The 27,037-nt window shown below is 37.2% G+C and overlaps 1 protein-coding gene across 1 annotated transcript in view; it reads right to left on the bottom strand.

The window, feature by feature from the left end:
• The window catches only part of myo9aa (myosin IXAa), a 568,471-nt gene that overhangs the window by 80,996 nt on the left and 460,438 nt on the right, over window positions 1-27,037 (bottom strand). The window contains 7 exon segments of the mRNA XM_028823069.2: window positions 4,031-4,180; window positions 7,367-7,489; window positions 12,589-12,699; window positions 12,830-12,910; window positions 14,736-14,858; window positions 17,560-17,599; window positions 22,800-22,940. Of these exon segments, the coding sequence (XP_028678902.2) occupies window positions 4,031-4,180; window positions 7,367-7,489; window positions 12,589-12,699; window positions 12,830-12,910; window positions 14,736-14,858; window positions 17,560-17,599; window positions 22,800-22,940 (769 nt within the window).

Here is a 27,037-nt window from a genome sequence, read left to right as displayed (position 1 = left end):
ATCGTTTTTTTGTGTCTGCCATTTCTATAGGAGGGTGACAATGAGTTAACTTCCAATGGATGTTTTTCAAATGTTGATGAGCAATAAGCAAAAGGCATCACTGAGAACCACAGGAAACAAAAACAGCAAATAAAAAAAAAAACAGTATGAGGAAAGTTTGAAGAAAGAAATTTTTTTTTACAATGTTTCTGTTTGAGCATCATTGTGCACAACTGAGCTCCGACCACAGAACTAACTGCTCTGGGACTGATTTATTCAGGCATTTCAATGTCTTTTGGGCACTTCGTTGTAAGGAAAGTATCTGCTGATTCTACACGTAGTAACGAGATTTCTATAGACTTGTGTCATATGGGGAAACTGTTGGGACCATAAAAATACTTCGCTGTAATGAAAATTTCGTTGTAAAGATAGTCGTTGTAACGGAATTTTACCTGTGTGTGTATATATATAGATATATATATATATATAGAGAGAGAGTAATATTGTAAGAGACACCCCTGAAATGGAAGGATGGGGGAAGACAGCTTTCAAGGACACTGCCTCCTCCAAAATGCTAGATGGCAGCTCCCCTGGATTGCAGCGGTGCCCCAGATTCCCATAGGGCACTATGGAACATGTAGTGTAATACCGCAGCCCTGCTGGATACCGTGGGTGCCGCCAGAGGACGCTGAAAGAGGACTGGAGGAGTTTATTTCATCCATAGCCCAGAAGTACTCCCAAGTCACAAGGACGGAAGTTCCGAAGTACTTCCGGGCTGATGAAAACTCGAGTCCTCCATCTATAGGACTGTTGTGAACCCAGCAAGTGAGCCGTAGTCGGGAGGAGGTGGCAAAGCTTGCTGGGAGGTGTGGAGGAAACAGAATTGTATTTATTATTGAGAATTGTGATTTACTTTGATTGTGTTTATTGTGGCTGTGGTGCTTGGAGACACTGAAAAGGAGGAAAAAAGAATTAAAATATATTTGAGTGCTTCTACCCTGTTTCCTGTATGTCTGTCTCTTGGGTTTTAGGGGCCACCTAGTGTCCACAATATATATATTTCTATATATCTATACACACACACACAGAGAGAGAGAATAAGCAGTACTGTTAAAAGTGGCCATGAGTTTTGTTATCATTCTCTTCTTCACTTATACCAGAGTATTATATATATTCCAGGGCTGTCAAAGTAAGTGTTAATACGTATTATTAATTTCAAAATTATAAAGCATTGTTTTTCCTTAATCACATTTGGCATATGCATTGTTCAACATGGCTTTACTTGTCCATTAATGATAGTTGCTTTTGATTTAAAATTCTCCCAGATAGTTCTAAGGATAAAAATGTGGTTACTTGTTAACTTACTGCAGTGAATTTAATTATCACAGAAGTAAAATGTCTTTGGTATATCTATTAAAAGCAAAACATGCCACTGTTTAGAAGCTAACATTTAATCATCAAAATGCACGGCACACTACAGTCTATTAATGTACTGGGATCCATGTCTGTTGAATGTGGTAAAGCATTAACTACTGCTATTAAAAATGGGTTCCATCAGACTACAGACCTCTTAACATAGCTGAGCATAACCCAAACTGTACAACTGGAATGGGACTTATGAGTGCATGGTATCTATCCATCAAATTTGTTTTGTTAGCTGATAGCCAAATGGTTCTATTACCTCACACAGGTACTTCTAAAAACTGTCAAACATTTCTGCTTCAACTAAAGGACTGTTTGTTCCAAGTTGCAATTATTTTTTATGTATAGAGGTGCCTCCTGGCTTCCATTTTAAATCCATCTTCTCTTAATCAAGCTGGTGCTCTTGAGTATGTGATTTAGAATAGAACAGAATGCCTTTTATTGTCATTACACAGATGTACAACAAAATTTTGGTGTTTCCCCTGAATAGTACATACAATATAATAAAAACAAAATCTTCAACAGATTCAAAATATGCTCTGCATTTTAAACTACATATATACATTAATATAAACCAATAAAACATTGAAGGTGGAAGCATATAAATAGTAAATAGTGGAGAAGTTCCGTTTTACAGTGATTGCAGTGAGTCTCCCGGGATATTGTAATTCTGTCCCATTGTTGCCATGGGTGACAGTGAAAGACATAAGATCAAAAGCACTTGGATGCTGTAAACAGTTATTTAACAAAATTAAGCTCTCTAATTGCGCTCGGGTAGAAGCTTTTCATTAGTCTGGAAGTGTGTGTCTTAATAGAACTATAATATCTTCCAGAAGGCAGCAGAGTAATAAAGTGGTGGCCTGGGTGAGATGGATCCCTAATGATTTTTTTGGCCCTTTGTAAACATCGAGTTCTGTATATGTCCTCTAGAGAAGGTTACTGGGTGTCGGTAATTTTTTGCTCTGATCTGATGACTCAGTGAAGATCAGCCAGCATACCATATCAGGATGCCACAGATAAGTAAGCTTTCCACAGAGCAGCAACAGAAGGACATTAACAGCTGCTTGGACAGGCTAGCTTTCCTCAACCTCCTTAAGAAGTAGAGCTGCTTCTGTGCCTTCTTCACTTGTATTAACAGACTACGTGAGGTCCTGGGAGATGTGTATGAGAAGGCATTTAAAGCTAGGCACTCTTTCAACTATGTCTCCTCCGATGTATATAGGAGCACGTTCCTCTTCTTGCCTCTTGAGGTTGATAATCAGCTGCTTTATGAACCTATTTTCTTCAACACAATTTGGTATAAAAGCATGGTAAAATGCTTTATAACACAGAAACAATTCATACAGTATCTGAAAATCATAAAACATAAAAGCTATTGATTTTAGTTATTACTCAAAAGGGCTTCTACGTGCCAACACATCTCATTCCCCATTTATAGCCATCTTCATTATTAAAGGAAGCAGCTCTTGTATTGTAGGTCTTCTGGCACAAAATTCTATGGTAAGGTAGCAACATCCATAAAGCAAATCATCTAAAATACTGGAAAAGTCATCTTTATAAAAGATTTTTGGATTACAGCTATCGTTTTAAATAGAGGAACAGAAACTGCATTACTGTAAAGATCATCTCTGTCTACACTGATTTCTCAAAACTATGACTTCTCAAAGATTCTTCTCTGCCTTTTACCATCAGGATCCCATTGTATTCAAGGAAGCTGGAATCCTATCACACCATACTATATATAACTTAAAAATGTCTGCTACCTACATCACAATAATAAAGTGGTAGTAGGAATATTGTGACATGCTACATTTAAAGAGAAATACTTACTAGCATACCCAACCAGCATGCAACACATTTGAAGAAATGAAAATCAAAGGATCCTTTTCATTTACAGGAATACTTCACCCAAAAAATGACACTGTTTATATCTTACTTATTCCATAATAATTCGTAGTGCTGGACAGCAAATTTTTAAATCTCGTGTTTTCATGGAGGACGGACATGACAGCATTTCTGATGGAATGGGAGCCAATGGTGACCAACATTGGACAACAGCAAACAGTATGAAAGTATCCATTAAAAAAAATCTCAGGTGAACCGAGCCACATTATCCACAATAGCACATGATCACAACATGCAAAACACAAGGTATTTTTTGCTAAAATATTGTTAGTTAAACACCTTTTAAGATGAAGGCAGGAGGGGGAGAGGTGGAACTCGATCTGAAAAGCCTCTGTGTGAAGGGACTTCATATTTGCGAACTACTTTCATTTTCCGCGTGCATTTATTTAATAATATTTTAGCAAAAATTACATGTGTTTTCCATGTGGTGAGCATACATTTGAATGACTTGACATGTAGAATATGCAACATGAGCTTTTATATTATTATTATTATTATATTAATTTCTATTGTTCAGTGTTAGTCACTATTGGCTCCTGTTCTATCAGAAATGTTGTTAATTCTGTTCTCCATGAATACATGAAAGTACTATTTTTTCTTGGCCACTTCTACAAACTAAATGAGGAAAGTAACATATAAAAAATATCATTTTTGGGTGGAGTATCTCTATAAAAAAACAAGAGGGTAGAAAATTGGAAACGTTATGTAGCACAGTTTTACCCACCTGAATACATATGGCAGCATTCTTCATAATGAGAAAGTGTTTTCTTTCCAGCTGGGTCCTGAACCATCGCTGCAAAACTACAATTCTTCTGAGCACCTCCTGGTGCAAGAGGTCCTGTAACTTCTGCCTTTCGACTTCTTTCATAAACACCTATGACAATTATGACTTTATTAGAGCTCAGTGAAACTGCACTCACCTACTAATAGTCATTCAACATTATGAAAAGAAATCAACTGCATGGAACAGGTGAGCAAATGAACCAGTTAAAAACCGGCAGCCACCACAATAATCAGTTCCTGGGTTTTTCTTTCTTCTTGGGAGCTGTGATTTGTAGAACTTTTATTAAAAACAATGTGCAGTTTGCGCGTGGAACAAATACACTCAATTCATTTTGTTATTTAAAATTTCTTTCATAGTCCGCTTTACCTTACCTGAACATTATGAAAATCAATCAGTCAGTCAGTCAGTCACTGTCTTACCCACTTATCTCTGAACAAGAGACCACCACAGCTAGCACAGGGAGCAAGGCAGGAACAAACCCTGGGCAGGGCACCAGTCCATCACAGGGAAAACACACACACAAACACACACACACACACTAGGGCCAATTTAGGATTGCCAATTCACCTAACCTGCATGACTTTGGACTGTGAGAGGAAAACAAAGCACCTGGAGGAGACCCACACAGACATGGGGAGAACATGCAAACTCCACGCAGGAAGGATCCAGGTTATAAAGATCAACAGTTCAAAAAATAATCAAACAAACAATGTGCTTATGCATACATGTATAGCAGGGCACACTTGCAGTAAGTAAGAAGCAGGCAACCACAAAGTTTTGTATTACCACTAGAATTACCAGAGCCTACGAAAAAACTCGTATATCCGGCCCACCTTAAATCGCTTCTTAAATCCGTTCACACCTCTCCGCCAGCATCCTTTGTCCTCTAAATGTGCTGATAAAAGACAAGCTGCCAGCAGCCGGCTATTCCATCCCCCCACCGACTTAGAACGTGAGCAAAGTTTTCCCAGCTCACGCCTTGATTGATTATGTGGGAGTGAAGTGGAGTTTTACAGTGGAAATAAGACATCATTATTCTAAAGTAATCTGTGTAAACACATTGTAAAAACAGAAACTTTTTCATATTTTAGTAATAAATGTTACAAAATGTAGTAGGCATAAACTATAGAATATATAAAGCCCAAGTTCCAAAGATCAAATAAACACTTTCACAAAAGCTTCAAGAATGATTAAACAGCTTCTGTGGCGTAGCGTGTTAAGATTTGCTTCTTAGCGCAGAGCAGCTTTTCCTTGCCTCACAGACCTGAGTTCGAATCCCCGCTGGGGATGAAGTGTTGCTTTTTTTTTTCTTTTCTTTTAAACCTCAAACGGACATAAAATGTATACATTGGTATGCACTGTCAGTTACTGAGATCGTTATATTTTCATGTGGGATGCTCCTTTTCAAATATTTTTTTAACAATTGAGACTGCAATTAACAGGAACAACTGTCCTTATAACTTATTTTTAAGATCCATAACACACAGACAGACAGAGCACTGCGTAATAGAGAGACAGACAGGCAGAGAAGTCACTAGATATATAAATAAACAGGGAAGCCACGTGTACTGAAAGAAAAAAAGAACATGTGCGTTGTCCCTGACTCTCTAAGTAAGATCGGGGGAGGGGTGATGTTAGAGCGCCTGCGCTTATTCAGTGCAGCTGGGACAACGCGCATGTTGTTCTTTTTTTCTTTCAGTACACGTGGCTTCCCTGTTTATTTATATATCTAGTGACTTCTCTGCCTGTCTGTCTCTCTATTACGCAGTGCTCTGTCTGTCTGTGTGTTATGGATCTTAAAAATAAGTTATAAGGACAGTTGTTCCTGTTAATTGCAGTCTCAATTGTTAAAAAAATATTTGAAAAGGAGCATCCCACATGAAAATATAACGATCTCAGTAACTGACAGTGCATACCAATGTATACATTTTATGTCCGTTTGAGGTTTAAAAAAAAAGAAAAAAAAAAGCAACACTTCATCCCCAGCGGGGATTCGAACTCAGGTCTGTGAGGCAAGGAAAAGCTGCTCTGCAGCTAAAATGCAAATCTTAACGCGCTACACCACAGAAGCTGTTGAATCATTCTTGAAGCTTTTGTGAAAGTGTTTATTTGATCTTTGGAACTCGGGCTTTATATATTCTATAGTTTATGCCTACTACATTTTGTAACATTTATTACTAAAATATGAAAAAGTTTCCGTTTTAACAATGTGTTTACATAGATTACTTTAGAATAATGATCTGTTATTTCCACTGTAAAACTCCACTTCACTCCCACATAATCAATCAAGGCGTGAGCTGGGAAAACTTCGCTCACGTTCTAAGTCGGTGGGGGGATGGAATAGCCGGCTGCTGGCAGCTCGTCTTTTATCAGCACATTTAGAGGACAAAGGATGCTGGCGGAGAGGTGTGAACGGATTTAAGAAGCGATTTAAGGTGGGCCGGATATACGAGTTTTTTCGTAGGCTCTGGTAATTCTAGTGTTAAGCTGCTGTGCTTATATACCGTGAGCATATATGGCAGAAAGGGGAATGTGTTTCAATTTTAACCAAATCCCTTCCTCCACATATGTTTGCTAAACAATAGCACAATTACTCTTCTGAGAAAGAAGTATCATCTGTATTTATGAATGTGTTGCAATAGTTGAGATTAAGTTATTCAAAGAAACAAGTAATAATGAAAATGTGTCACTCCAAACTTAAAAAGAGGTAGAGAGAACCTGGCCCTGTGGCTAAAAACAAGCATATAAGAAAAAGACCCTCTTGCAGTCTGCAGCTTCATTCCAAAACTCAAGAGAACATCAACAAGCACCTACAAGACATGTTCTGCTGTACCTGTCTATAACATCAAGTGGGTGCACTTAGCAGATGTTAACAAAAATACATTTGCAAGGTCTTTAGAGTATATAGAGGCACATCTTTCATTTTGTACATGTGAGTGATGGAGAAATTGACCATAAAATAATCAAATACATGTTTCATCTGCAGTTTTTGAGTTGTATTATACCTAATTATATATGATCTTAACTGTCTATTTCTCATGTTTTATTGCATTTGGTTCAAGTATAATAGATACTTGGAAATGCCCAAAAAGATGCACATTCTGTGCCTACTACAGTTGAATACATGCATTCCTGAAGGTTCTTAATTGAAATGTTTGGATAAGAGGCTTTCATCATGACTTGAGTTGAAGTGTAATTTTGTATTTCACATAAAAAAGTCAAACGTTACCATAAATTAAGAAATAAATTCAAGTTGCAAGCATTTCAAACTCATACCATTGTAATGCCAACTTGGAATCCATCAGGGTTGAGGTCCACATTGCGCAGGAATTCCAGGATGCTCTGGCGTGATGAATGGGTACCCTTGGATAGCAGGACATGGAAGTGGTCAACAAATTCCTGTTGATTAGAGGAAATCACAATTTATCAGTTATTCATTTTGGCAATAAAACTATAAATCACATTGACATTTTTATTGAACAAAATTTAAAACATAAAAGCTTTATTCAATTTATAAAATGCTTTTTTATGTTCATGACTAGACAAATCACAGATTGTCTGTCTGCATGAAACAAGTTGGACCCCTGTGGACTAATTTTGTTGAAATGTGACATGGTTATTCTTCAAGGAAATATGTTGACATGTTTCATTTTTCATTGGGATATCTTGAACAGATTGTGCTGTACACAGTTCTAAAATGTCAAATCTCCTTTTGAAAATAAATTGGCCAATTTATAAACTTGTTTATCTTAAACTGGAAAAACATTCTGTGCGACTTCAACTACAAATAAGTTTACTGTTTCAATTTTACCTTGATACAGTTATACCAACTTGAATGTTTTATAGATTTTCCTCTTTTTCACCTTTGATAGCTGCTACTGATGGCAAACAGATCCCAAATACAAGTTAATGAAACACCAGCAGACAGCATGCGTAGAGTAGGAACATGTGGTCACTGGCTGATTATAGGTGTGCACGTGACAATGCAACCCTCTGTCAGCAAGTTGAGCTTGGTGTGCACAAAAACCTCTCCATGCGTCTCCCAGTATGTCAAGTTTTGACCAAAAAAGTGTAAAATTCAACCAAGAAAACCAGACGGGGTGTAGATTTGACTGAAAACCCTGTGTGGTGTGTAAGCTGTTGTGCACTGAGCAAAATATATAGAGACAATACTACTTACCTTACACTAAAGCAAGCTTGCAGCTCCATTATCAGCAGAGTATAACGATTCACTATAACTTACTAGGGCAGTCAAACGTCCAGGTGACGGGTACAGTTCCGATTTCAAACTATCCATAAATAACTGAAGAATATCAAAATGTTCCGATTTTAAAAGGTTGCCCATCTAATAAAACATTGCCCCACGGAAACATCCTCACAATATATTTATGAAAATGCATATGAAATTCCAAATGGTGCTTTTTCAAAACTCAAATTTGATTAAGAAGTTTGTTAAATTTGAACAACATCACAAGAATGACAAACAAGCAGACAAAACAGACAGTGCTGCCATTTATTAGTTTACACTTCAAACACTGTGTGCAATCATATACAGTGCATCCGGAAAGTATTCATAGGGCATCACTTTTTCCACATTTTCTTATGTTACAGCCTTATTCCAAAATGGATTAAATTCATTTTTTTTCCTCAGAATTCTACACATAACACCCCATAATGAAAACGTGAAAAAAGTTTACTTGAGATTTTTGCAAATTTATTAAAAATAAAAAAACTGAGAAATCCCATGTACATAAGTATTCACAGCCTTTGCCATGAAGCTCAAAATTGAGCTCAGGTGCATCCTGTTTCCCCTGATCATCCCTGAGATGTTTCTGCAGCTTAATTGGAGTCCACCTGTGGTAAATGCAGTTGACTGGACATGATTTGGAAAGGCACACACCTGTCTATATAAGGTCCCACAGTTGACAGTTCATGTCAGAGCACAAATCAAGCTTGAAGTCAAAGGAATTGTCTGTAGACCACCGAGACAGGATTGTCTTGAGGCACAAATCTGGGGAAGGTTACAGAAAAATTTCTGCTGCTTTGAAGGTCCCAATGAGCACAGTGGCCCCCATCATCCGTAAGTGGAAGAAGTTCGAAACCACCAGGACTCTTCCTAGAGCTGGCCGGCAATCTAAACTGAGTGATCGGGGGAGAAGGGCCTTAGTCAGGGAGGTGACCAAGAACCCGATGGTCACTCTGTCAGAGCTTCAGAGGTCCTCTGTGGAGAGAGGAGAACCTTCCAGAAGGACAACCATCTCTGCAGCAATCCACCAATCAGGCCTGTATGGTAGAGTGGCCAGACGGAAGCCACTCCTTAGTAAAAGGCACATAGCAGCCCGACTGGAGTTTGCCAAAAGGCACCTGAAGGACACTCAGACCATGAGAAAGAAAATTCTCTGGTCTGATGAGACAAAGATTGAACTCTTTGGTGTGAATGCCAGGCGTCACGTTTGGAGGAAACCAGGCACCGCTCATCACCAGGCCAATACCATCCCTACAGTGAAGCATGGTGGTGGCAGCATCATGCTGAGGGGATGTTTTTCAGTGGCAGGGACTGGTAGAATAGTCAGGATAAAGGGAAAGATGACTGCAGCAATGTACAGAGACATCCTGGATGAAAACCTGCTCCAGAGCACTCGTGACCTCAGACTGGGGCGACGGTTCATCTTTCAGCAGGACAATGACCCTAAGCACACAGCCAAGATATCAAAGGAGTGGCTTGATGATGAGATAAAGCAGGCACTGAACAAACGAGGACTGGCTTTATGTGTGGGTATGCTTTAGAACTAAGGTTCCCAACAGGGGCGGTACTGCCCACCAGTGGGCGCTGAAGAAACCTATGGGGGCATTTCTGGTCCAAGACAAATTAAGGGGGCGTTGAGGACCAGCCACTGCCCCCTTGGGCAATACTCGCAAGAACGTGCTGAAAAGTTTGATTAATACTAAAAATCATCGAACGCATGTTTCAACCAATTATTCTAAATGTCCATTAAGAAAGACCCGTCTGTATTAAATAGTAGGTATTGGTACATTATATTTACAAGTTTGCACAAGTCATGCATTCTCAGATCATGCAAGTCCTTACAAGATTAACGCACGTGCAGAGAACCGAATCTATGCATGTTTAGACAGGTTCACTGAACATTACTATAAATATGTGAGAAGTTTTTTTATCAATACCAAATTGTTTTGGAATTCCTTCAGACCAAGTGTAAACCTAAAATTACAGTGCGGTACCTACAGATCACATTCAAAGGAAAACTTACGTGGACCTACTTATTAAAAACTAGGCCTGCTCACTTTGCTCGCCAACCCCCCCGGCCTATGCTACACACCAGCCACTTCGCGTCTCTGCCGCTCACGTATGTGGATTTCACTTTCACTAAAGAACAAATCTTTTAATTCTCGCGGATAGGTCTCTTCATTGGGAAGAAACACTACTTTTCCCTGATGGCAACACAAATTAGACGAAGTCTCCCATCATCATATTTAGCCGAAAGAGTATTAGCATTGGTCAACAATCTATTAACAAAGAAAAGAAACATTGTCAGTAGTGGAATGTGGCAATTTAAGATTGCTGATGACAAAAATGGCACCATACATCGAAAAATTAGTTTCACCACACCAAGCTCAGTCCTCTCACTAATAATACTGTATTCATTTTTTTGATAATATATATATTTTTTAATCATACTTTGAGCAATACACCAATATTGTTAATATTAATAATTTAAAAAATCTGTCCTTGTTTTTCAATATATAGTATAGTATAGTTCACCCAAGGGGGGGTGCGATCGAATCACTCTTTCAAAAAGTGGGCTTTGACCCAAAAAAGGGTGGGAACCTATGCTTTAGAACAATCTAGATAAGAACAGGCCATTCAGCCCAACAAAGCTTGCCAGTCCTATCCAATTAATTCCTCTTAAAAACTTCAAGTCTACTTTTGAAAGTCCCCAAAGTCCTACTGTCTACCACACTACTTGATCACTTATTCCAAGTGTCTGTAGTTCTCTGAGTAAACAAAAACTTCCTAATGTTTGTGTGAAATTCAACCTTAACAAGTTTCCAACTGTGTCTCTGTGTTTTTGATGAACTCATTTTAAATTGATCCACTGTACTAATTCCTTTCATAATTTTAAACACTTCAATCATGTCACCTCTTAATCTTCTTTTAATCTTTCTTCATAATTCATTCCCTGTAGCCCTGGAACAAGCCTGGTCTGGACCATTTCTAGCGCTGCTATACCCTTTTTGCAACCTGGAGACCAAAATTGCACATAGTACTCCAGATGAGGCCTCACCAGTGTGTTACAAAGCTTGAACAGAACTTTCTTGGACTTGCACTCTACACACCAGGGCGACATATATCCTGACACTCTGTTTGCCTTCTTAATGGCTTCTGAACACTGAAGGGAAGTTGACTATGACTTCTAAATCTTTCTCATAAGGTGTTTTCAGACCTTATATGTGTAATGCCTTACCATTTACTGACATTAAATTTCATCTGGCACAAATCTGCCCAAGCCTGAATGCTGTCCAAGTCCCTCTGTAATGATTAACCGGATTCCAAATTATCTGCTAATCCACCTATCTTGGCATCATCTGCACACTTAACCAGCTTCTTACTTATATTCCTATCCAAATAATTTATATATATATTAAAATAGCAGTGGCCCTAGCACTGACCCCTGTGGAACACCACTGTTAACATCAGCCAATTCTGATAAGGTTCCTTGCGCCATCACCCTTTGCTTCCTGTGTCAGAGCCAATTCTGCACCCATCTTTAAACATCACCCTGAATTCCCACTTTTTTTAGTTTGAAAAACTAGTTAGTTAGTTTGAAAAACTACTTGCTATACAAGTGTCCCAGGTTGGAACTTTGAAAATCTGGTCACCTTATAATTTGCCATCAGAATGCCACATCCATGTGACATCCATAATGTTTAGTTGCTGTTTCACTTCTGTTAATAAAGTTAGCCTTTCACATTTGTCATGACTAAATAGCTTTTCAAGTCCCATTTCTTGAAATTTACTATGGCTGACATGCTCAAGCAAAGAAAGAATCAATTATATAAGTTTTTTAATGTTAGGTTATGTTAATAAACTTGACAGTTATTTTTTGGAGACTCTCTATGCATCTTCCGAAGATTTCCTTTAGATAACTACAGTATGTCAAGTTTATCTGAAATTTAGTAAACAGAGAGTCACACTTCACTTTTGTTGAAACAAACACATGGGGTAATTAGAACAGAGCCGAAAATGATAATTGTGTGTTCTGTCCAATATATTCACTGTTATTTATCATCTATCCACTAACTCTTTCCTAATCCATTATGACAGAGCCAGTTAGTGTATTTCTCATCTCAAAAGCACACTAAGCATAATGAAAATGCTCACAAATTGCATCATTATACTCTCTTTCACCTTAGGTCACTGAAAGCTTATTCACTGTGTTCACTTCTACAAATGTACTTTAGATTTTTAGAGCACTTACTTGGAAAGTATACTTGATGCTGTACCCTGACTGCCGAATTCTCACAGTCTCCAGCATGCCAGTATACCTCAGCTGCCTCAACACCAAGCCATCATTAAAGCGTAAGGGAAGCTGCAATTACAAAGAGATGTCCTCCGTCAGATCATACAAAGTAAGACTGACTCATAAAGCAAATCTTTCCCAAGCAGCTTAGAGGGATATGAACTGTTGTCTCAGTTAAGAAAGTGTTACACTATCTTACCTTTTCGGAATTTGATCGGATACATTTCACAAAGTAGGGCTCAGCTTGTTCAAGCGTTTCCATTAGCTTGTTGAGGGAGGCCTTTAAAAAAATAAAAATAAATAAATAAATCAATGTTGATATTGCAATTTTAAGTCAATTACTAAAAAAAAACAAAAAAAACAAAACAAAAAGCATTGCAGTTTTTGATTTTATAAAACAAACACAAATTTAATTCATTTAATGCCTTTCACAGCCAAACAAAACTAGATGGGCACAAAATGCATGTCCATGACTTTATGAAGAGCCTGCAGATCAATATGGATGACCCCTGTCTATTCTGCTTAGACTGACTGGTTCTTTCAAAGAAGGCTTCCACCTCCAAGAAGTCTATGAGATTGCAGTTTTAAAAATGTATAAAGGTGTGAGCTTTGTTACTTTCAAAATAGGCAACAACATTGGAATGGTGTGAACTATTTTGTGTTCCACAGGCTGACTTAAAATGTAACTGATTTTAACTTTTTCTCTTATGCATTACAAATTATTTTATGTCTTGTATTTATCCATCCATCCATCCATTTTCCAACCCGCTGAATCCGAACACAGGGTCACGGGGGTCTGCTGGAGCCAATCCCAGCCAACACAGGGCACAAGGCAGGAACCAATCACAGGCAGGGTGCCAACCCACCGCAGGACACACACAAACACACCCACACACCAAGCACACACTAGGGCCAATTTAGAATCGCCAATCCACCTAACCTGCATGTCTTTGGACTGTGGGAGGAAACCGGAGTGCCCGGAGGAAACCCACGCAGACACGGGGAGAACATGCAAACTCCACGCAGGGAGGACCCGGGAAGCGAACCCAGGTCCCCAGATCTCCCAACTGCGAGGCAGCAGCGCTACCCACTGTGCCACTGTCTTGTATTTATAGTGTGAAAAATCTAAAATGTGTCTTTCATGTCAATTAGCAATAACTGTGCGTTAGTGTAGTAAAGCTCAGCCTGCTGAGAAGAACAGACACCGGTGCATTCTGATGCCCGACATGACGTCATCTTTAATTGCTTTCCCACAAATTGGCATCAAATTCATTAGCAGATATTCAATTGAGATAAACTGTCATTCACATATATTTAGGTTACAAAGGGCACATTTTCATACATAGCTCAAAGTGTTTTACAAAATGAAATAAAAGGAAGTTAAAATAAAACAAACAAACTTGATTAGGCAATACAGTAATAATGTATAATATGTAACAAAGAAAAAGGTAAGGTCAAATAGCCAGTTGGTTTGGGGTGGGACCTCCAGTTAAGCTGGAGAAAAAAAATAAAATCTGCAGGGGTTCCAAGGCCTAAAGACTGCTCAGCCCTCATTGGGAATTCTACCTTATGGCTTTCAGGCTCCAAATAGAAGAAATTGCTACATTTTGTTAACTCAGTGATCTATAAAAAAAACTGAATACAGGAAATCTGAATAGGAAATGAACTGAAGTTTGACATTATCTTACTTATGCATTCTTAAACTTATACATTCAGATGTAAGTTTGAAGTCAACAACTTCTCATTATGGATGGAATGAGAAGTGAAGCAAAATGACACTTTTTTTTTTCTTCACTTCTCAAATCAACAACTTAAAATTCAAAACTGAGAAAATGGATTTTTTCAAACATGCCCGCCTATTGCAGATATTAGCAGAATGTCTCTAAGGCAGTGGAGTGCCATAAAATCCACAATCAACCAATAAAATATTTTATATGCCTTTGAAAGTGCAACTAATATTTCAATTGCTATAAGCCCACAGTTACTATGCACTAAATGCCTTAAAATGAAGATGTTTGGCACAATTATAGATTATAGAACATTCTCTAGTTTTAACATCATCCTTTTCATTATTAGAATGGCTTCTATAAACTCTCCCCTCTTACCTGAAACTGAGCACTTATACTGGGAGGTTTCTTTTTCTTGTGCAAATGAAGCAGAGATTTTGTGATGCGGTCCTGGAGGGTCAGACTTGTAAGATACTTCAGAGATTTCACATTCAGCAAGTGCTGTAACAATACATTTGAAATCAAATATTGACTTTTGACTGTAGCCACAAAATAGTTTATTCAAAGTTAAATGATGAAATGTTTCATAACCAGTTCAAGGAGCATGTTTGACAATGAGCTTTAGCATAAACAGTGTAATATTCCCATTTGTGTCCAGTTAAACAACACTTTTGAAGTATTTGCACAATATCATGTAATGTATTAAACACTGTATATCATAGTACTGCACAAGATAAAAGTCATCATGAATTAAAATAATGTGTGATGCACATCATTTTACCAATTTCATTAATATTGTAAACTGCATATATAAATTGTACTTATACATATATGAGAGTTTAAACTGTATACAGTAAGGAAATTATTACAAAAAGTGAGAGCTGCTACATCATCTCAAGGCCTAACACTTCAGAATTTTGCTTGACTAATTCATCCAGTTCTGAGAATAACTACTCCTAGTTATTTTAAAAAGGACACATTCAGCAGCTAAAACATCACTTTTACATATTTTTTTTGAAAGGTAAGCAGTCAAAATATAGAGACTAAGGCAGACATAAAACTTCACAAGTGATGCCAGGGCAGCACCAAAATGGCAAGGATCACCTAATGTGCCCAAGTCAGCTCAGTGTAATATTACAGAAGACTTGACAGGTAGTCCAAGTAAAATCTTTGTTAATGTTCACTAATTATTAATTTAAACAACTAACAAATACTAGCACTGAAAATTTCTGCTAGGTCTGGGAAAACATGAAAGTTAAAAAACATGTCAAACAATATTAATAAGAAAATTATTAAATTATCAAATTAAAAGACACATTTACACAGTTTCTCTGTAAAGTATATTAATTGTTCATTCAGGCATAAAATATAGAAATGACATTGTACAACATACTTTTTCAAAATTTTTGCTTACTGAAAAATTTTTGGCAGTTATGATAAACATTTCCAAGCTGAACACAAATATAATTTCAGATTGACAGCATTATGCAGGAATTTGGAAGAACATAAAGTGAACTTTTCTTGAATTTAATGTGTTTAATCCCTTAATGATGCTGACACATTGTATTAGTTCAATTGAGTTGAAAAGGTTTTAATGCTGATTTTGTTTGTACTCATTCTGCAGCAAAGCTATCTTAACTGTGTCCAAAAAATAAGAACGGATTCCTCAAATCTACTACATTTCCCAAGTGTATTTTTGGTTTGGAGTTGTTTTTATTTATGCACAATGGAAAGGAAAATGATGCTAAGAAATGTTGGCAGTTAGATTTATTCTGGAAATTTACCATATGAAGAAAAGCTTTTCCATTTATCAAAATTTCACTTACAACAAGATTATTTAAATTTTAAATTTTTTATTTTTTTCAACAACTAAGTTATAGACTTTAAGGTAATGATGTGGCAACTGTAACACTTCAAAAAATATGGCAGGTAGTGAATAACCACTTGCTGTTCTACCACATTATCAACAACTGCATGCCATGTCTTGGAAGCTTAGCTAATCTTTCTAGATCAGTTTAGACTGTTGCAAACTCTTTATTTATTATAGCTACTGAATAAACAACATATACAGATTTTTAGAAGACAAAATTAAAAAATAAAGCAATTTTTAGAAGACAAAATTTAAACATAAAGCAATCTTCTCTCACACTGGATTATTTTACCCCCAATAAAAAAGGGGAATAAGGGATCATAACTGTAGTCCTTTATGCAATTATTCATAGAAGGAATATCTGGTGATACCCAGATATTTAAAATCTTAACATTTCTGTTAGTCTTATTGGTGTAGATTTATTTGCCTGTTGTCAAGTCTCACAAACATGATGCTTATAACTCTCTCCATCAACAAGTGTTAATGTTTGGGTGACAATGGTTTTTGTCAGATCTGCCCATTTTGGACTGCTCTGCCAAAAGCTTCCTTGAATATAATTCAAGATTTGAAGTTGACATACTTTTAAGTATCAGCTTTGTCACCGATTCAGACACACACACACAACAAGTCTCTTTTAGATAAATATCATCAGACAAAGACTTACCTATAAAACTATTTCAGAATGCATTTACGGGTAATCCTATAAGAATACTACAATTGCTAACCACTTCTTAGCAAGCATATCACAGGTCACCACATCCTTCTTTCTACCCATTCCTGTGAATGACCATTCCCCTCTCTTTGATTTAGCTGATCATTTAAACGCAAACCTGCAGTGTTTAAAAAATAACTACATTCCTTTTTTGACAAAATAATTATTCTCCCTTTGGCAAAATTATCCAAAACATCTAGAACATCTAGAATAGTGGCCATCAAGTTCAGGCCTAGAACCACTGTGGCTGCAGGCTTCTTTCCATTTAATCTTACAAATCAATGGGTCAGTCTGACTTCTTGTTGTTTCATTATCTCAGCCTTTTCTACTCTTAATTTTGTATTTAGAAAAATGTGATAGTATGATATTAGGAAAAACATACACATTTCTGATTTTTTTTCCAATTTTAAGTATAAGTACTTAATTGTCTTTTACTGTAACATTTTAAGCGATGTTTTCTATTGACTTTGCTCTCTTAATTGTATCTGAATTCAAAACAAGCAGTGCAGAAAGAGATGCAAGTGACATTTATTGGCACACAAACGAACAGGACACCAAAGTAACTGCTCCATTTCAGCACTGAGGTGCAAACACAGAGGATAAGAAAAAGACTGTCATACCTTAGGGAGGGTGGGCTTCGGCTTATATGTTTTATTCCTCCTGGTAAATCAAGCAAAGAAAAATTGCCCTATTTTAGAATTCCATACATTTTTAAAGCAGGAATATAAATTTGAAAATATAAATAGACAAAAAAAAAAGCATACTGAGCTAATAATCACTTAGTACTTTTAAAATATCATACAAATATTGGCCTTTGTCATACAGGGCCAACACTGCCACTGTGATACCCAAAAATACAGTTCTTGACATTGCATTAAGTAATTGCTGTCATCGGAGATGGCTACAATTTCAATGAGATAATTATATTAAGGAGTTCAAATACAAACCTGTGGTACAATCTGGGCAGGTCTTTTCTTACTGCCACCAACAAGCCTGTTATCGACAGCAGCAGCTCTCTGTTATCAAAGTCAGAAGTTTTTGTGTGTTTGGGGGGTTGTTTGCTTTTATTATTTTTATGGTGAACTTCTGTAAAATTTTAATTTCCCCTCACAGACAAATAAAAGTATAATAATCTAATCTAAAACCCATATTCACAAAGTAGTCCGACCTTTCACTTTTTTCACATTTGTTATGCTGTTGCCTTGCGCTAAAATCATTTATATTCATTTTTTCCTACATTAAACAACACTCGACACCCAAGAATGACTACACAAAAACAGATTTTTAGACACTTTTTAAAATTTATTAAAAATAGAAAAACTGAAATTTCACAATGACAGAAGTATTCAGACCCTTTGCTATTACACTTGAAATATGGCTCAGGTAACATCCCATTCTATTGATAATTGCTGAGATGTTTCTACACCTTGTTTGGAGACCACTTGTGCTCAATTCAACAGAATGACCATGATTAGGAAAGACACACACCTGTTTCTACCAAGTCCCACAGCTGACGAAAGTGTATCAGAGCAATACAATAGTAAGCGATAAGGTCGAAGGAGATGCCTGCAGGGGTTAGAGACAGGCTTGTGTCAAGGCAGAGATCTGGGAAAGGCTACCAAACAATTCTACAGCATTGATGGTTCTAAGAACACAGTGGCTTCCATAATTCTTGAGTGAAATAACTTTGGAACAACCAATACTCTTATTAGAGCTGGGCACCCAACCAAACGGAGCAATCATGAGAGTAGGGCCATGGTAAGAGAGGTGACCAAAAACACAATGGTTACTCTGGCTGAACTCCACAGAAACTGTGTGGAGATGGGAGAAACTTCCAGAAAAACAACCATCACTGGAACACTCCACCAATCTGGGCTTTATGGAATCTCACATAGGATCCTGTAGGAAATAAGATTCCAGTCAGATGAAACCAAGATTAGTGTTGTGTCTGGAGGAAACTGTGCAATACCATTCCAGTGGTGAAGTATAGAGGTCAGAGCATCATGAAGTGTGGTTATTTTTTAGCTGCACAGACTGGGAGGCTAGAAAGGGTTGAGGTGGGAAAGCTGAATGGAACAAAGGAAATGGATATCCTTAATGAAAACCTTGACTGGGCTGACGGTTCACCTTCCAACAGGAAAATGACCCTAAATACAAAACAAAGACAACACAGGAGAAGCTTAGGGTCATACACAGGGAATGTTACTGAGTTGACCAGGTAGGGACCAGACTTGAACCCAACTGAACGTCACTGGAGAGACCTGGAAACGGCTGTCCACCGATGGGCTCTATGCAGTCTGACACAGTTTGAGGGAATCTGCAGAGAAGAATGGCAGAAAATCCCCAAACTGAAGTCATGTCATGACCCAAGTAGACTCCAAGCTGGAATTATTATTGCCAAAGGTAATTCCACAAAGTACTGAGTAAGGAGTCAGAACATTTGTGTCAATATTGACATACTTGAGTTTTTTAATTTTTTAAAATATATTTTAAAAACAATTCTAAAATCTTGTTTTTACTTTGTCTTTCTGGGGTACTGAATGTTGCTTGATTTATAAATTGAAATGATGAAGTACAAGGCTGCAACATTGCAAAATGTGTAAAAAGTGAAGGATACTTTCTGAAGACGCTGTAAATCTTCATTGACGTGGCTCAAAGCAACATTCTTACAATAATATGAAGCACTGAAACATTTTGAGATGGAAATATCCATTCCAAAGTACAAAAACATAAGAGTGGAACAGTTCAGGAGGTAAATGTTAAAGGCTAAACTTTTTATGATTTAATTCTGTATAAAACTGTTTCATTCAACTGAAAATTCACCTAATATTTCCACTAAGCATCACATGCACAAGCAGCACCCTCAGGTGAACTGAGGAGCAACTAACAAGAAGAAAAATGAGAACTTTTAATAATTCACAGTCTGTTCTGTTCTTTTTTTCAGGAAAGCACCAGTTGTGTCCTGGTAAGATATGACCAGCAGCAAAACATGATGTGCTAGGGAGTCTGCTTCACGCAATAAACAAGAGAAGAAAAAGAAAACCGTATCTTCATAAGGTTTCTTAAGTTATTTTATTCAACAATTTACAGATGGAAAACAGCATTGCCCATTCAGGTCAAGTGGCCCTGAAGTAAGATAAAGGGAGAAGAAGAATGATGGAAGGACAGTTCACCTGTGGTCACAACACAATGGGGAAGACCAAAAACTCTGCAAAATTGGGAGAACCTCTCTTTATATCCTTCTAACTAATGACAATGGACTTAAATTATTGTCTTGTCTGAGATACATTTTCCATAATTTTAAGATATTCCAGGTCTCAGATTGCTGGAAAAGGTAACTTGCCTTGGGCAAATGAAGACTTCCAGCATTTTTATGGAGATACAAATCTGAGACTTGGTCTCATCTCTTTACCTAGTGGTCACACAAGCTAGATATTAGACAACTGCAAGGTTTCCAAAACTGCAATGTTCTGTTGCATGAAAGTAGACAGAAGGATGCTGAAAAAAAACTCCATGATAAAGATGGTGAAAGAATGAGAGTGAGGAAAAGACTTAAAAAATTCAGTGTCTTTAGGTGTATTCACCTCCATCATTGCCACTGCCTTAAGTAAGCCATCCATTCAGTCATTAGCAGAGGGAGTGGTCAAGGTCAGGCTAAACACTATTTTCAAAGAATTAAAGAGATCTTTGATCAAGACTAAGGATAATATCCACTGTTTAAATTATTGATAGGAGGAGTGTTTGTTTCTTCAGAGTAACAGTAAGCCAAAGCAAACATGTTCTGAAACACTTGACCTTCATGTTAGCCTACTAGCCAGTAACACCGTGAATGCACATGTTATTAAGATGTTGTATTGGCATTATTAACTCATTAAAGTGATTGTTGATCTGTTTTTAAGTAGTCCAGTCCATTCATCCATTTCTTAAGTTGCTAAACAGAATGTAGAGTTTGCAGGGTTTTTGAAGGAAATTAAGTAAGGTTTGTAATTCTTTTAAAAATATTGTCTTTTGAAATAACTACAGGAGTAAAATCCTGTAATTCCCCAAGTTTTTGGAAACATTGTGTTATATAGTCTCACAGAACCCGAGTTACTTTCTATCCTAAGCCATTTGGGAAAAGTGTAAATCAGATGAATTTTAATATATAAGTGAGCCACTCGTCTCCACGTACAAGTCCAATTACCAGTAAATATACTGCAGGTATATACTGCTTGCTTCAATGCCACTGCTTCCCATCTGCAAAAGAAGTGATGAAGTCCAGCTGAAGCAAAGCAGCAGTAAAGTGGTCAGGAGTGAGGCACGAGTCTGGAGGAAACAAATCCCTGCAGCCTTCTGAAACCATGAAATGCAGTATCATGGGTGTTAGTAACATAATCCTAGAAAAACTCAGAATCAGGTTCTTTTCCAGAACATTCTTCAATACATGAATAAAGCAAGTGGATTGTTTAATTCACAGTAATGGAACATCTACTTTAGTGATGAGCAAATACTGTTGAGTTTGCTTGGCCATGAGTTCAGTAAAATCAAAGAACTCTTTGGGAACTTCGCTGAACTCTATGAAATGCAATGAAATCAACGGGAAAGGAGGAACTGAACTAGTTTTGAGTTGATTATAATGCTGCAATGTGTTTTAATTGATATGTGCTATTCTTCACAGCATGTATCAAAGCACTACTTTAACATATGAATGCCTTTTGCTGCAGTTTCAAGAAATTCCAAATTCCAAAAGGGTATTTGTTTTTGGGTTCTGTATTATTTAAATGAATAATTGCCATGTGTAATTAAAAAGCTGGCTTGTGTGTTTAAAGCAGTCAGTCTTGAAAGTGCATTTCAGTCCTCTGACAGCTGTTTACAAGTAATGACAGGCTGAATTATTGTGAATGGCAGTAAATAGGAGGCAGTGTGGCGTAGTGTGACCCAAAGCAAGTCACTTCTCCTGCATATGCTCCAATAGGGGGAAAAAAAAAAGAAATGAAACCTATGTTGTATGTTGCTTTGGACAAAACCATCAGACAAATAAATAAATGTAAATGTACTGGTCTGGGCATTATGCAAAAGCACAAATAGCTACTCCTGTGTACCTGATCTGCATCACACATACTGTACCATCTTAGAACACACAGTCAGAAAGAAGCATTGGGTTAGCTTAATTTGGGACCAAGGTGGTGTTCTTCACCCCATTTTCCTGTAGCCAAGCCCACTGCTGTTTCAATAGCCTTGTTCTACTGAACTTTTGTCTTCCTTAGCTTTAATTTTAATTCCATCTGAAACCGAGACTCTGAATTGTATTCATGGCATGTTCATGGCGAAACAATGAAAGCAGCTTCCTAATGATTGATTAACAGAGTAACCTCCTCCCGTACCACTGGTAAATACGATAATTCTATTCAATGAGTAGTTAAAATATATCCAAAACAACACTCATGTTGATGCTTTATTACATGATTGCTTCTTCTTTAATAAAATAGCATAACATGCCATTTATATCTTTATGATTCTATGTCGACTGTATAATAGAATTCTGTTTTGTCAGAAAACTTTATGCCTTGATACTGTACCCTCGTGAAAAGAGTGAGCTGTGAAGAGCTGTCATTACCACACGGAACAGTCGGAGAGCCACTCCTGAATGGTCTTCTGCTTGGATTTCACTTGGGTTATGCTCTCTTAAACAAACATAATTAGGTGAACCTTCACAATGGTTGAAAAATGCATAAACATTGAAGAATGTTTGATAGCTTGGCTTGGTGCTAATGAAACAATTGAAGAAATATGCACAAATGTGACACACTTATGGCTTGTCAAACTGTGATATCTCACCTAAAATTAAAAGTGAAAAAAGGTTCAAAATAAGTAGACTTACATTAGAATTCCATGGGCCCTTTCAAGAAGCTTGCTGCTGGTTGAATTGACAAAAATCCCCTCTTCTTCTAGAAAAGCTCCAGTAACAGAAACCCTATTTTGTCTCCCCATCCGTCCATTCCAGTTCATATTAAAACTATCCCTGTAATTAAAAAAAAATAAATGCAGAATATTATTTTATTATTCCATCAGTTACACACACAGATATAAATGCAAGTCATTACATTTGGACATTGTCTGAAATTGTCAGATAGTACACTGAAAAATATTTGTGGTCATATGTTTTGCTAGCAGACCACATTCCTTTGGTTATGTGTCTGGCTGGCTGGCTGACCAGAGCTCGACAGTATGAAGGCCGGGCTGCTATGCAGAATCTTCTAGCCGTATTAACATTCGTCTCTGATTAAACATTTCCTAATATTTCTTTTTTTTTTTTTTTTTTTAAAAACAAACAGTAATAAAACATATTCATAGGTGTAAAACATGGAGCAACAAGCTAAAAAAGGGTATTTTGTAACAGAATCTTTCTTACTAGAAATATAAGCTTAAATTCTTGATAAGGAAAAAAGAAAATCAAAGATGATGTTTAAATAATGCAACTACCTGAAATAAGTTATGATTCTGTATGAGAATATTAATAAATTGAAAAAAAAAAACTACACTCATTCTTAAAAAAAAAAAAACACTGCCTAATGTGTTTTTCATTATGGGTTTTATTCTTAGCATTTTGAGATTTTCCATTAAGATTTCATCCATTAATAATTATGAGAATGCTTCATTTTCTTTTTCTAAATATATTATGAACTGCCTGCTAAAATTACCACAAATTTGCTGTGGCTCCACTCTGTTATTTCACCACAGTAACATTCATGGCTCACATAGGTGGGTTGGATTGTGGGTTTGCTTCCCACAATGCGTGGAGAGTGCGTTAAGTAGTGAGGAAAGAGCTATATAAATGTAAAGAATTACTAATAAGAATTATTACTTAACCACCATGGTCTCTTTAATATGTGCAGGTGCAATGCATCATGGATTATATGTTCAGTTTGTGAAAATGACTTGTGTAGTATTTAAGTGTATAAAATATTATATTTGATCTATATTAGGTATTGAATCTATATATTGTCATAGGCATGAGCTCACCTTCTGGAGCCAAATGTTGAGAGGACACGGGAAAGGATTTGTTATCCTAACTACTTAGTATTTCAGCTTATACCTTTATCCAAGGTGATTTACGTTTGAGATACAATTGGATACATTTTATTTGTTTTTCCAGTTGGAGCACAGGCAAGTGAAGAAACTTCACATTGTGTCAATAGCAGGATTTGAACCCAAAACCTCAGGGTTGAAAGTCCAAAGTCTAAAGCCTTAACCACTACACCACACTGCCTGTGCAGTGACTTGCATGCTTGTCATTTTCCTCAGCCAAAAAGATCTTAACCCATAAACAGAATACTGACCATGCTGGGTCTCCCACCTGTCTGCATGCCTCTTCTGGCTTCCTCAACATAAAAAGGGTACAACAACCAAAAGGTCTTATGTGGTAGATCAGAGAGGTATCAAATGGAAACTAGTATTTTCTACAACCAAAAACACCAACAGCACCAAACAGAGTAGTCTGGCTGAACCTCTTCTACTCTTGCATGCTCCATTGGTTTTGTCTTTTATATACTAAAAGGGCAAGCCAAACACTTTTGATAGTAAACATTTTCCATTGAACATCTTTTGAATTATAAAACACACAAGTGACTTTTTTTTAAAATTTTAAATCCTTTGGAACTCTAAGCCCGCTATCTGAAAATGTACTATACACCAAATATAAACTTCTTTAAAAACGATTTATACGAGAAATTGGCAGGATGCCAATACATCGATGTACAACTGCTCTACCATTCATTTTAAGAAGTCCCATACTCAGATGTAAAATCGCAAAAGTTCTTTTGTTTAAGTGGCATCTCCAACTGATCCAGTTCTAGGCAGATCTGATATAAATGCCTTAAAATGGTAACAAGGACCTCAAAACTTTACAAACATTGAATCTTCTGAAAACGTTTATTGCCTTATCTTGAATTCACAGCTGTGGTTAATTTGTGATTTTATTTTACTTTCATGTTTTGACAAATCTATGCTTCCCCTTTGAAAGCCTAGGGACTGAAATTTTAAAAGTGGATTCATTTCATTCAGGGTGGAGAATATAAGAATTCTGTCATTGAACACCCTCTAGAATACTACAGCTATCTGAAATAAACGATGTAAAAAAAAAAAATTAAAATCAAAATACTACATTATATATACATTACACTTTCAGCCTGGGATGGTGCCCTAGGGTTGCAAACTGGATTGAAAGATTCCTGTAAACTAGAAGCCGGGGGATGTTTAATATTATGAGTTTTGGATGAATGTTGAAATGTTTTAAAACTGATAAACCCTTGCTAAATCCAAAATCTTTTCCATTTTAAGTGCAAACAATTAAAAAAAAACAACTGAATATGCAGTAAGGGGGAGAAGGTATATATACAGCTACATGGACTCTTTCGGATTTCTGGCTCAGTCACAATCTGTGTGGAATTTGCATGTTCTTCTCCATTTGTGTGTTCTTTATTTCCCACCTTTTAAATGGCAACAGCAGGCATGTGCATGTAAGGCCTGTGAATATCCTGGGACTGATCCAGGGCTGGCTCCTGGCATAGGTCTAGTGTGGCCTGAATTGTGTGTGGCACATTGGAACATTGGTATGGGAGAATTGGAGTTGGATGTAATGAAAATGAAGTACCACCTACATCTGTCTGTTTGTCACACAATTAATCCCAAACTATGTGGGATAAAACCTTGGTTTTAAACAAAGCTTTATAACCTGTAATGTTCTGGAAATTAAAAAAAAATTCAGATAGCAGCAATTAAAGCAAAGTGGCCTGTGCTCATGGGTTTATAATGGCAAAGTGATTGCAAAACCAAGTGACATGGCAGAAAGAAAAAGAAGAGCAGTAATATCTGCCGAGTATCAAGCAAATTGCTGAGGCTGATTATGTGATGACGAGCACCATAATAGGAAGTAAGAGTAAGCGGAGCGCCATCTGCTTAGCGTCAAGTGTGGAATACAGAATGCAAGTATGACAAAGATGTAAGAATGAATGCCGACAAACACACAGAGAGCTTACTGTTGTTTGTATGTAGCCTTTTGTAGGGTCACCCCCCCCCCCATAAGAAGACAAGAAGATGAACAACACTGACAAGCAAGAAATAATCCTGAATATGGAGTAATTGAGCAGAAGACAAACATGATGGCTTATTGGATACAGAATACAAGAACTCCCCAGACACAGAAATGTATGGCGACATTGAAGAAGATCGCCAAGTAGGCAAAACTTCAAATCATGTGAAAGCATTGCTTTTACATCCTTATGTCAATTTTTCTTTGAAGAGCACTACTTGACAAAGTTCCATCAACGATGTGAAAAATGTCAAGCTGTATATTTTCATCTTGAAAACAAAAGAATGTGCTGCCAAAGTTAGCACTACTACCTCAAAGAGATGGTGTTTGAATCCCAGCTCAGTATTCTGGGGCCTCTGTGGAGGAGCTTGTGTTTTCTCCATGTGATCTGTTCAGGCTTCCTCCCATATTCCAAAAGTGGCCATAGGAGGTTGATTTCTAAGTCTATTGTCGTCTGGTGTCTGCAAGCTAAGTACTGTGTGAGTGAGTGATTGTGCCCTGCAAGGGACTGCTGCTTCATCCAGGATCGGCTCCTGCCTTTTAACTCTGCTGCCAGGTAAGGCTGGCCCCATTGCAGCCCTGAATTGGACTAAACAGATTCAGAAAATAGATAGATGGGTAATTATAATTTGGCCTTCTGAAAAGTCAGCTAAATAACGAACTACACAGTTCTGTTTGTAATAATTCTGATTCGTCTATAGAAAAGACAAATGAACATGATGAAAAAAGAAGGAGATTGGCACAATGAATCATGACAATAAAGACATTTATTTATCAATTAATGGGTAGCAGGGTGATACAATATTTACAGCAGCTAACCTTCTGCTCCAGGGTTAAAATGCCAGCCCAGTAACTGTCAATGCAGCTTCTCTGCAACTTCGTGGACTTTTTAAGGATATTCCAGTCTTCTGTCATGACTCAAGAGACCACAAAGTGATGCAGACTGGCAACTTTAAACTTGCCCTGTGGAACTGAGTGTAACCAATGATGGAGTGGTGCCCAGTACAGTGTGCTACATCCTGACACTG

This window comes from Erpetoichthys calabaricus, chromosome 17, assembly GCF_900747795.2.
Source record: "Erpetoichthys calabaricus chromosome 17, fErpCal1.3, whole genome shotgun sequence".
In the NCBI taxonomy this organism is placed as follows: Eukaryota; Metazoa; Chordata; class Cladistia; order Polypteriformes; family Polypteridae; genus Erpetoichthys; species Erpetoichthys calabaricus.
The sequence above is the reverse complement of the archived record's forward strand: the minus strand, read 5'-3'. Positions and strand labels throughout refer to the sequence as shown.